We start from the raw sequence: 11,305 nt of genomic DNA, 5'->3' as shown, positions 1-11,305 counted from the left end.
GAAAAGGAAAAAAAAAAAGGCCCAAATTGACACCTTAAATAAACACGATAATGAAAACTGAGTGGAAGATAGAGAAAAGAGTCTGGGGGGGTTGCTTAACAGGGGCTTTTAAAGCTGAAAAAAAAAAAAAAAAAAAAAAAAAAAAGAGCAAAAGAAACAGAAAGAAAATTGAATTCCCACCACGAAGGGAGAAGAAGATACTTTGCCCCAAGTACAAATTAAAGATCATCCTTTGACTGCCTCGTTAATCTATCTAATATCTATCACATCCAAACTAATTATTTGAACAATGACAGTTTTGGAAAAAGTCATATAGCATCATATCAATTTTACTTCTTAATACTTGGTTTCTTTAATTTCATATTAATCATTTGCAATTGCTAAAATAATAGTAGTTAAATGATCAAATCATCATTTTCCTGCTAGCTTCAGTCTTTTTTTTTTTTTTGAGATAAGTGAGAGTTTATCATGAAATTCAAGTAAGCGCGTGTTTGGGCTTGACTTCTTATGAGAAATTTTAAATCTGCAGGTCATATACAATAAGAATAGTCAAAATAATGGTTAAATGAATAAATTCAACATTTCATATTATTTTAAAATAGGTAGTAATTTATCAATAAAAAATTGTTTATAATTCTGTTTCTTTGGTGTCAAATGTAGTGCATGTCCATTCAAGCAAATAGCTGTTTTTTTATATATAATTATTTTAATGCTGAGTCCAAAATTTATTGAAAAATTTAAACAAAGTAAAAGAGCATATAATGTGGGATGGACCATTTCAACAGCTTCCAAAAAGATTTTTTTAACCAAAAAAAAAATCAAGGGTCTGTTAAGATCATGTATTTGGGCTTTGATTTCACATTTTATTGAGCTTAGTGAATAGGAACACAAATTTTAGCACCAAAGTACGTACTATTTTGACTTGAACAAAAGAAACATATATATATATCCATGACCATAAATATGTATCAGAAGACAAGCTGAAATTCACTCAATACATTTATGATTTATGTCACCTTCCTCTAACTTGTATTGTGGACCCAGAATTTATGTAAAGTGGACCAACAACACCAACCAATCAGAGAGTATTGGTTTGCCACACATAAGGAAAGGAGGCAAGAGATTCTGTGTAGCTTACTGTGGAAACTGTATGTTGCAACTATAACTGGTTATGCAGGATCTGTTTTCAGCAATAACTGAACAATCCCACAGCTACATTGCAAAGTCCATTTGAGACATAAACAAAAGGATAAGATACACAAGTCATGCATGCATGAAAAAAGATTGGGGGAATCATAAATTCATTATTCCATTATTGAATCCAATAAGTCTAAGTTGTGTCCTCTCTTATAAGACACCATTTTCATGACAGTGGTGTGTATCAATTATCAAACAGCTTCTGACTAGGAAAGTGAAAGATTTCGTGTTGTAGGGAAATCCCTTCTTACCCTTCAGATAGACATTTTACCAATTGGACCCAAGAGTCTTAATTTGATTCAAATCTTTCTGTTTTAGTTTACATCAGTCGTACAATTATAAGCAATGCCAAAGGATGCTGGAGCTGTCAAATTCTATGGTCCTACGTACATTCATTAAAAAGTGCATCTTATAGTGTTTACTCGGAGATAATCATATTGGAGTAGTTTATACAATCATACCTTTATTTCTTTATTTAGTAAGACATGGTGAGCATTAGCATTTGTCTCTTCAAAACATTTTTTTTCCCCAGTCAAATTGAAGAGCATTGTAGCCAAGAATCACCAAAACAAAAAGAGCTCTCCAACATTGTTCTAATTTTTACAAAATGCTATAGTACTCAACAAATTTGGAGAGTTTTATTTTTATAGCATTTATTAAAACTTTTTCTCTCTCTCTCTCTCTCTCTCTCTCTCTCTCCATACATACATACATACATATATATATATAGATAGTATGTATTCTCTAATTTTTTTTTCTTGACAAAAAAAAAAAATGATGAAAAGTTTAATTAGATGTATAAGAAAAATAAAAATTGGGATGTAAGGTGTATTTGAAAAGTAGATAGTTTAAATACAAATATATATATATAGCTTTTTATTTTAAAGTCTGGCTAAGTTTGTAAAAACAAAATGTGAATACTTATTAGAAGGCCATAATTTTTCTCAGTCATATATACTGTTTTTTTTTGGCCATATATTCTCAGCCATAACATTCTTGCTTTAAAGTTTGTCGTCATATAAAATAACATGTCTCAATAGGAAGAAGCAAACTAGAAAAGGTTTTTAAAAAAAAAGTTCATATAAAAAAATAGTGGCATCACTAACTGCCTAATTAAGCTCAACAAATCATCTAATGTTTGATTAGATTGCCTTATGATAATGGAAGCCCACAATCAAAAACTCTATCTACATCATAATGGGGGTGCCACGTAAACATTAAAGCAGAGAGCTTTTTCATTGGGCAACTATGAGTTAGACAAGTCTTTGACAACCTAGAATTGGGACCAAATGGCTAATATAGTAGTGGAAGCTTCACTAGGGTATAGTGGGGTTTGTCTGGGTTTTGTTAGGGATTCCCATTTGGAAGATGAAGAATAGGGTTCTTTGGAGTGTTTTGCCGTCAACTCCATTTATTTAATTCTTGAACATATAAACTAATGGGCTACTTGATTGCAAAGAACCTAGAATTATGAAAAGTTAAGACCAAGCTAAGGGAACCAGACACAGTCTCCCACATGTAGCATGTGTAATAAGATTAGTCAATTAAGAAATCTGGCTTGGAGAGCTTAAACCAAGAAATTACTTTGTTGTAGCTAGGCAAATCAAAAAAAGGATTAAAGATAGTTACACTAAACCCAATGAGATCGCGTGGGATGTGGGTGTTGAACTAGGATTAGGGTACCTAAATGGCCTAACAAGATCCTACATTCATGTAAACAAGTATTTTTCCATTGAGGGCTCTCCCAAAGCATAAAACTCACTTTAATGTAACACGAAAACAGGCTTATAAGAATTGAAAATTTTCAAGATAAAACTCCCCCAAAAATTGGGACAATTGCCTTGGTTCTCTTGGACACAAGTATAAATTGAGTCAAAAGAGCCTGTAGTTTGCGTAGCAGACTAACATATTGTTTTGCTTAAAAGTAAAAAAAAATAAAAAATAAAAGAGGATTTTGAGGAGATGCATTGCTTCTTGAGTTAAAACACAAAAATGCTCCAAATGTCTCAGACCCCAATATTGTACATGCATAGGAGACACCAACCCTTCTTCATACAAAAATTCTTTCAATCAAACCCTACAAACCTATAGATATCTTAAAAGCCCAAAAACCCACATTGGAGGAACAGTCTTGACCCATTAAAAAAAAAAATCCTTCAAACATTCTTCCCCTCAATTGTGCAAACAACGCTACACAGTAGACACCCCCCAAGAAGTCAAGTCAGTTGAACCTAATCAATTGTGCAAAGTGCAAACAACACTACACAGTAAAAGAATAAGTTTTTAAAATCAAATAACAAATATTTTTTGGGTTAAAATTTTGAATTAACTCAATTAATAAAGTTTCTTAATGTCAAATAATTGACCTAGGTTTGAATCAAACTTGCACCAAATTTTTTGGACTAATGATAAATAGGAATCATTATGAATTGGCGTCGTAAGTTCAAATTTTGTAATATCTATTCCTTTGAAAAAAATTTTGTATATGAAAAAATTGAAGTTTTATAAGTTTTTGTTTAATATCTGAACATTTTTTCTATTTAGAGTTTGTTTGAGATCTGTTTATTTTACTGAAATTGAAATTTTTTTATTAAAAGTACTATAAATAAAAAATATAAATAGTAAAATAAGTCCATAAATAAACCAGCCAAACAGACAAAAAAAAAAAAAAAAATTCAGACTAAAGAAGAAGGAAAGGGAAACAAATTATCCATCAACATTCCTTTTATCTTTTTACTTCTTTAATTGCTTTGTTTCCCTTCATAGAAGACCAAATAGAAAAAAATGGTACGAACTAGTAGCACTGGCACAGCTTGGACTATAGATCAAACCTAACTTTGCTGACCGTGGGCAGAGAAGTTAGAGAGAGAAAGACACAGTTGTAGTGAGAGAAAGAAGGGGGTCCGGGCAGTGTGGCTCTGGTGGGTGACCAATATATCCAAAAGCCTCTATCCCCAACCCAAGTCCCTATAATTAGTCCTCTCCAAAGCTTTTGTTTTTTGGGTTGGCCCTTGGATTTGGGGTAAAAAGCCTTGAGAGAGAGAGAGAGAGAGAGAGAGAGACAGCCAAGCTAATCTGCCTCTCCTCCAAACTCTCCACTTTATTCTCTCTTCAAATTCGATACTTTGCTCTGTACTCAAAACGAGGTTTTGTTTTGTTTTTTTTTTTTGGTTGAGTTTCATAGGTTTGAGCCAAAAAAAAAAAAAAAAAACTCTCTCTCTCTCTCTCTCTCTCTTATGTCTCCTGCTGCCTGCATTGTCTTGTTCTATCATCAGAATCTCATAGTCCTACTTCTACACATTTAGGCACTCTCTCTCTCTCTCTCTCTCTCTCTCTCTCTCTATGGTTCCCTTTCAAAATTCCTCTGTTTTCTCTAGAGTCGAAACACTGAAAATAAGAAGTGAAACGCAGCAATACCACAATTGCTCATCTGGGTTTTGTTGGGTTTTATAGTTGTGTGTGGAAACCCAGGAAAGAAAATGCCAAGATACTGGGATTTTCCCTGTTCCGTTACTTGTTTTCTTCTCTTCATTACTTGAAGAAACAGAGTGCTCTGTTATATTCTATTGAAAATCAGTGAGTTTTCTCCCATTGTTTTGAGCATTAACTAGGGGGTTTGCTTTCATTTCTTGGTTGATTCTAGAGAGAAAATACAAACCCAGTTTCTGGATATTTCTTTTTGGTTCTGAAAGTTTGATTTTGCTATATAGTCTTAGTTTTCTTTCTTTTTTTTTTTTTTTTTGCCCACATTCAAATTCCCTTTCCAAGTAATAGTTGAAATTAGGTTCTGTAAATCTGGATAGCTATATGAAGTTAGTGCAACAATGAGAGATGGGAATTCCAAGAAAAGCAAGGTTTATGAAATGCCATCACTTCTCTTTAATCTGTACGCTATTTTTTTTTCAATTTATTTTGGAGGGGTGCTGAGATTGTTAACTCTGTGTACTTGGTGAAGCTTTCATGGCCCAAAACATTAGTCAAGAAATGGTTCAACATCAAGAGCAAAGCTGAGGATTTTCACGCAGATGATGTCGTTGATGGAGGTCTGACTCTGATAATGGCCTATCATTTTTTGTCAATTTCTGCATGATTTGGATGCAATTTTAGGGCTATGGGATTGGGGATCTTTTAACTTTTATATTAACAACAAAAAAATGTGATTTCCTCTGAAATAGCTGACTTACTTCAAGATTCTTCTATACCCTGAAATCATTGTTCTACTTCTGCATCACTGTTTGGTACTACAATAATTTTTTGGTTTATAATGGAGGGTCTGAAACTTTTATTTGCAGCTCGAAGATCTGTTCTTTGTTTTCTTCTTCTTTCTGAAATCCAATTATCTTTTGTTTGCAACTGAAAACGTCTTTGTTTTTTATGATGTTTGAATACATATGATGTTGATACATTCAGTGGAAAAGAGCACAACTTTAACAACTTTATGGTTTTTCTTTTTCAGGTGGTGATGAAGAGTGGAGGAATAACTATTCAGAGAGGGAAGCATGCACAATCAAGAAAAGCAAAATAGGTTCAGTATCAGACACCTCAGAATTGCTTTGGACCACACCAATCTTCAAACCCCCAGATAAAATTAAGCTAAAACAAAATTAAAAGATGCCATTTTGCTTAGAGTCTGATTATTTGTTGTTACCCTATTATTTTCACTAACCCCTCTAAAACCTCCACCTAAAAATGCACAGAGAGAATGAACAAAAGGAACTCTGATCGAGTCCGGCGTGGTAAGATTGACCTTGATGCTTCCCAAGTAACAGATGTGAATAATTATAGGTATGTTCTATTGCTTCTCATTGTTTTGTATTGATTAATTTCTTTTGTTAAAGTTTGGATTTTATTGTGTTCCTCTTTCCATTTGGGTTATAGGCTTTTTGTAGCTACATGGAACGTGGCTGGAAAATCGCCTCCTAGTTGTTTAAGTCTTGAAGATTGGCTTCACACCTCTCCTCCTGCTGACATTTATGTTCTTGGGTATGTCCTATTTATAATATGTTGTTCTTTCTCTTTTATTTAAGTTAAGCAACTTTTCTGATATTAACTGAAGTCTTCTTTTGATCTGTTTGGCTTTCAGGTTTCAAGAAATTGTTCCTTTGAATGCTGGCAATGTCTTAGGCACAGAAGATAATGGCCCGGCCATAAAATGGCTAGCTCTTATTAGGAAGACCTTGAACAGTCTTCCGGGCACTAGTGGTAATTGCCACACACCTTCACCAATCCCTGATCCAATAGTGGAATTAGATGCTGACTTTGAAGGATCAACAAGGCAGAAGGCTTCGTCTTTTTTCCATCGTCGATCTTTCCAATCCTTAAGCCGGAGCATGAGATTGGACAATGACATGGCAATGCCACAACCCCGACTTGATCGGCGATTTAGTGTTTGTGACCGGGTCTTTTTGGGGCACAGGCCAAGTGACTGTGACCTGAATTTCAGATATGGCTCCTCTGATGATGAGAATGGGCCAGGGGATTCACCAGTGGCAATGCATTATTCACCAGTATCCTACAGTGGTTCTTTTTCCATGGAGGAAAGAGATAGGCAGACCGGCCATTCTAGGTACTGTTTGGTTGCCAGTAAGCAAATGGTTGGGATATTTCTAACAGTTTGGGTGAAGAGTGATCTCAGGGATGATGTTCGGAACATGAAAGTGTCTTGTGTGGGGAGGGGACTAATGGGTTATCTTGGAAACAAGGTACATTTTTGCCTATGGAATTTTCCTGAATTTGAGAGTGAATTTATCATGAAAATTAGCATTCTCATTTGCTTGGTTTTCCAGGGTTCAATTTCAATTAGCATGTCTGTGCACCAAACAAGCTTTTGCTTCGTGTGTAGCCATTTGACCTCTGGCCAGAAGGAGGGTGATGAGCTAAGGAGAAACTCTGATGTCATGGAGATCCTTAGGAAGACAAGGTTTCCCAGGGTTCATGGCATGGGGGATTCAGGTTCCCCTCAAACAATTCTAGAACACGAGTAAGGCTAAGTCCCTTATTCATCAACTTTCCAATTGCTTCTTGTCTTCCTTACCTTCTCTTTAATGTTTTGAAATAGGAAATCTAAAAGAAACTCTTAGCTTACGATGCTAAATTGTGATTTTCTGGATGCAGTCGAATAATCTGGCTAGGGGATTTGAATTATCGCATTGCACTATCTTACCGTTCTGCAAAGGCTCTTGTTGAGATGCGCAATTGGAGAGCACTGTTAGAAAATGATCAGGCATGTTACGCATCCTGTCAGATATAGTATTGATATCATTTACTTTTTATTAGGGGCTTGCTTTCTAATGAATCAAAGCTTTGATTTTTTGTCAACCAATACCGAGAATTTCTCATTCAGAATATCTCTTGATGCTTTCAGCTGCGAATAGAGCAGAGGCGAGGGCGTGTTTTTGAAGGATGGAATGAAGGAAGGATATACTTCCCTCCCACATACAAGTATTCAAACAACTCTGATAGATATGCAGGGGATGATAGGCACCCAAAGGAGAAGCGAAGAACTCCAGCATGGTACTATCTTTTTTCCTGATAAAATAGGAATGAAAGTTATGCACCAATGATAAGGAAGATGTCGCTAGGCAACACATATTTAACATATAAGTGGAAATAGTTTTGATAAGTGGAAATATATAAGTGAAAAATTGATATACGGAATAATGGAAATCTAATCTGGCTATTTTTATGTGAAGGTGTGATCGAATATTGTGGTATGGCAGAGGCTTCCATCAATTATCATATGTTCGTGGGGAGTCAAAATTCTCAGATCATAGACCAGTTTATAGTGTGTTCTTGGCAGAGGTTGAGTCTTTAAACCGTAGTAGGATCAGAAAAAGCATGAGTTGTTCCAATGCCAGGATTGAGGTTGAAGAGCTGTTGCCATACCCACATGGATACACTGATGTCAATTTCTTTTGAGGGATGGATAACTTAATGCTTCATGTTTGAGTATTCTCAACTTGCAACAATTAAGACAGGACTAGAAGCTCTCTGAGGTAGTTTAGTTTACCAAAACATGATTCTAATAATCCCATATGTTGCTTGTACGTTATTGTGATTTTGCATTAGAATTGACTCAAGTTTTCACAGACTATAAACAGGATTTCCTCCATATACAAAATCCATTGATCAAAATAGATTTCTCAGATTTTCCAACCCAAGTACGTCTCATCAATCAGTCAGGTAATTGCTCACCTTATTTAGTTCTTTAGATCAATCTTACTTTATGTTTACAAAAATTAGAGGTCAGTTTTATACTTTTATTGCATTGATAATAATCACCTAGCAAGGGATAGTTTACAGTCTACCTAATGTAAGATTCTTACTATTTGTTATGGGCTAAATGGCTTTCTCACCTTCTGGCCAAAAAAATGAGAGCTAGTTGACTGGAACTCCTACATAGAGTAGGATATGTACCTAGCATATTTCCTGCGAGGTTGTTGCAAATTCTGTCTTCTTTCCCACTGAAGTTTTTGGTTGAGATCTTGTGCTCATTCTTATTTGCATAGTCTCCATTTTGCAGCTCTGTATGCTGCCAAGAACTCAACCTCAATGGTGATAGAGACATCTGTTGCCCCCACAATCTGAAAGAAGGTTGATCAATCCTTTCTTTCCTGTTCTTGGTTTGGCAGTAATTCTTCTTCCATATGCCTTTTGTCTAATTGTCCCACACTCATCCTTGTCACAACAGGTACCAGAATTTGTGATTTTGTCAAATGACTACCAACTCCACAAGTTCATGGCTCACAATTCCTCTCATTACAAAGTCCTAATTGACAAGCTCAATGACTCCTTGAATGTAACCAGTACATACAATCTTGTTGATAATGTAAGTTGCTACTGCATAATGCTTTTCTTATTGTAATAACTTTTACTGAAGCCCTACACAGTTGATGCTGCTAGGGCTTTTTATAAGTCAATAGAAATGGTCTCCCAGGCTATTTTTATTTTTTTAATCTTAAATAAATAAATAAATAAAATTAGTGCAATGTTATATTATGTATATTGGTTTTTATAGCACACTATTTTCTATCCAAAAACCTTTTAAAAGAACTCAAACCGAGCAGCGTAATTAACTATATTTTGTGTTTTTGCAGGATGAACTCACCCAGTTTAAATTCCAGAAGCACCAACTTTTTTTGGTGTCTAAATAACTTGTAACTCTTTAGGGAGATATTTACACCAAAGGAAAATGAAAGGAGGAAAATAATCATTTTGTCATTTTCTTTTTGTTTCTTTCTATGCTGAGAAAATAGAAGAATTAGAGATGTGATGGTTACTCGTTACAAGAGAAAAAAGAGAAGTTGAAGCTGTGATTGATATGAAGCTTTTTTTCTGTTGCTGCTAATGATTTTACTGATAAATATAAAAGTTGACATGGTTATTGGTTGATTGTTTTCATTTTATATTTTTCTCTAAAAACAAAAAGCACACAGCAGCCTACACTTTTTTAATAGATGTGTCAGGTAGTTACCAGTAAGTCATTATATACTACTATACTCTTTTACATATTCCTTTCCCTGCCATTTCTTTAAATTCATGGGCTTCAATACTTTTGTGAACACAATGTTGCCACTTTCAGCTCCTCTGCCACTTTAATGCAATTTGCAAATCGAGGACACTCTCTTGCTTTGAAAACTTGCACGCCAATTTTTTTTTTTTATAAATAATTCCTGGGTGTGTTTATGTACAGTTGGGTGCATGTAATGGACCAAAAACCCCCTCTTCCTTGGGAACTATAGCCAATAAAGAAATTTATTAACTGCTATGTGTTTTTTTCCGTTCCCGAAACACCCCTGAACATCAATTTCTGACGCATGTTCTTCATTAATAAGTTGAAATCTACGCTGGTTGTGATGTTTAAATAATGGTTTTTGTAGTTTAAGCAATACAATATATATTTTTACAACATTTTTTTATTAATACGTATTTTTATAATATTTAAATAATATTATTATAACAACATTACTAAATGGGCTTTAAATTTCCAAAAATGTAATAACATATAAGAAACTTAGATGATTGAAATTTTATTTGTGACCACATTTAATTGCAGCTCAACGGTGGTCTTCTTTATGGGAACCTAAGTTCGAATTCCTATATATATACATATATACATTAAAAAAAATTAAGAAAATTCTTGACATGGTGCCTTAGTTTTGATTCATTCATAAGAATCTTTTAAGATTTATATGTTCTGCTCAAAATATCTTTAGGTTTATAAATATAATGTCAAACTTATTATCAATTTTGAAAAGGGTACACATTTCTACAAAAGTAAGATTTCTGATTTGGTAGAAACGCAGAAGCCCATAGCATCTAGAGCTCCTCTGGAAGTATTTGTGCAAGTAAATATCAGAAAAGTATTTTCTGGAATCTTTAAAAAACGACCTCAAACCAAACTACTAATAGTGTACATTTAAATTTTACGTTTACTTAGTTGCTCTAATTTGGGATTCATGTTTTTAACATCATCTTTTCCAGTTAATTAACTAAAAAATTGCAATTGAATTGGACTTCGTAATTATTATCTTTAAAGTAAATGATGAAGATATATTGGTCCATTGATTGTAAAGCACTTATTATATCATCATTAATTTGATTTTAGTTTCTCAACTTTAATAAAATGACACTAAATCTGGATATGACCCTGTTGTCAAACAGTTGATTAATAGAACTTTCGGTTATCATAAACATAGTAAAAGACATGAATAATGATCGGTTTTAATATATTTTTAGAAGCTGGAATCAATGGAGCTAAAAAATGTGCCAATAAGGACAACAATCTAGAAATAGTGAAATAGCTTTTGATGTGGCACACTGATTGGTCAGGTCAGTCTTAGATACAAACTCCAAGGAAAGGTACAACTAGTTGTAAGTTGTAACATCAAGTTTTTACAGCGTTGAAAAATTACGCGTACTTTTTTTTTTTTCTTTTTTTTTCTTTTTCACCTAATCAGATGAAAAAGGTTAAAATTTAAATAAATAAATAAAAAAAGAGCCCGCGGGAATGGCTTTTGTTCCCAAGACATGTCTCCTTCGTCTCCTCTCACTCACTCACACCTCTTGCCTCTTGCTGCTGGATTTCTGTGCCCACTCCTGCTTTTTC

General features: G+C 34.2%; 1 protein-coding gene across 4 annotated transcripts; it reads left to right on the top strand.

The window, feature by feature from the left end:
- The first annotated feature begins 4,194 nt into the window (after positions 1-4,194).
- On the top strand, positions 4,195-9,592 carry LOC142611752 (type I inositol polyphosphate 5-phosphatase 4-like). 4 transcript variants are annotated; one of them, XM_075783877.1, is made up of 14 exons: positions 4,195-5,051; positions 5,153-5,240; positions 5,654-5,722; positions 5,895-5,982; positions 6,076-6,180; positions 6,281-6,899; positions 6,984-7,177; positions 7,312-7,420; positions 7,562-7,710; positions 7,890-8,192; positions 8,298-8,379; positions 8,706-8,790; positions 8,888-9,025; positions 9,294-9,592. In XM_075783877.1, exons 1-10 carry the CDS (start codon positions 5,022-5,024, stop codon positions 8,113-8,115), a joined length of 1,677 nt encoding a protein of 558 aa, XP_075639992.1. In that variant the 5' UTR covers positions 4,195-5,021; the 3' UTR covers positions 8,116-8,192; positions 8,298-8,379; positions 8,706-8,790; positions 8,888-9,025; positions 9,294-9,592. The 4 variants fall into 4 exon arrangements, with proteins under 4 accessions (XP_075639992.1, XP_075639989.1, XP_075639991.1 ...); XM_075783874.1 differs by having other exon boundaries at positions 8,287-8,379; positions 8,720-8,790; XM_075783876.1 differs by having other exon boundaries at positions 8,720-8,790; positions 9,294-9,591.
- Positions 9,593-11,305: the final 1,713 nt, after the last annotated feature.

The sequence above is a fragment of the Castanea sativa genome, chromosome 10 (genome assembly GCF_040712315.1).
Source record: "Castanea sativa cultivar Marrone di Chiusa Pesio chromosome 10, ASM4071231v1".
Lineage (NCBI taxonomy): Eukaryota > Viridiplantae > Streptophyta > Magnoliopsida > Fagales > Fagaceae > Castanea > Castanea sativa.
Note: the sequence above shows the minus strand (reverse complement) of the source record. Positions and strands in the feature narration are given on the sequence as shown.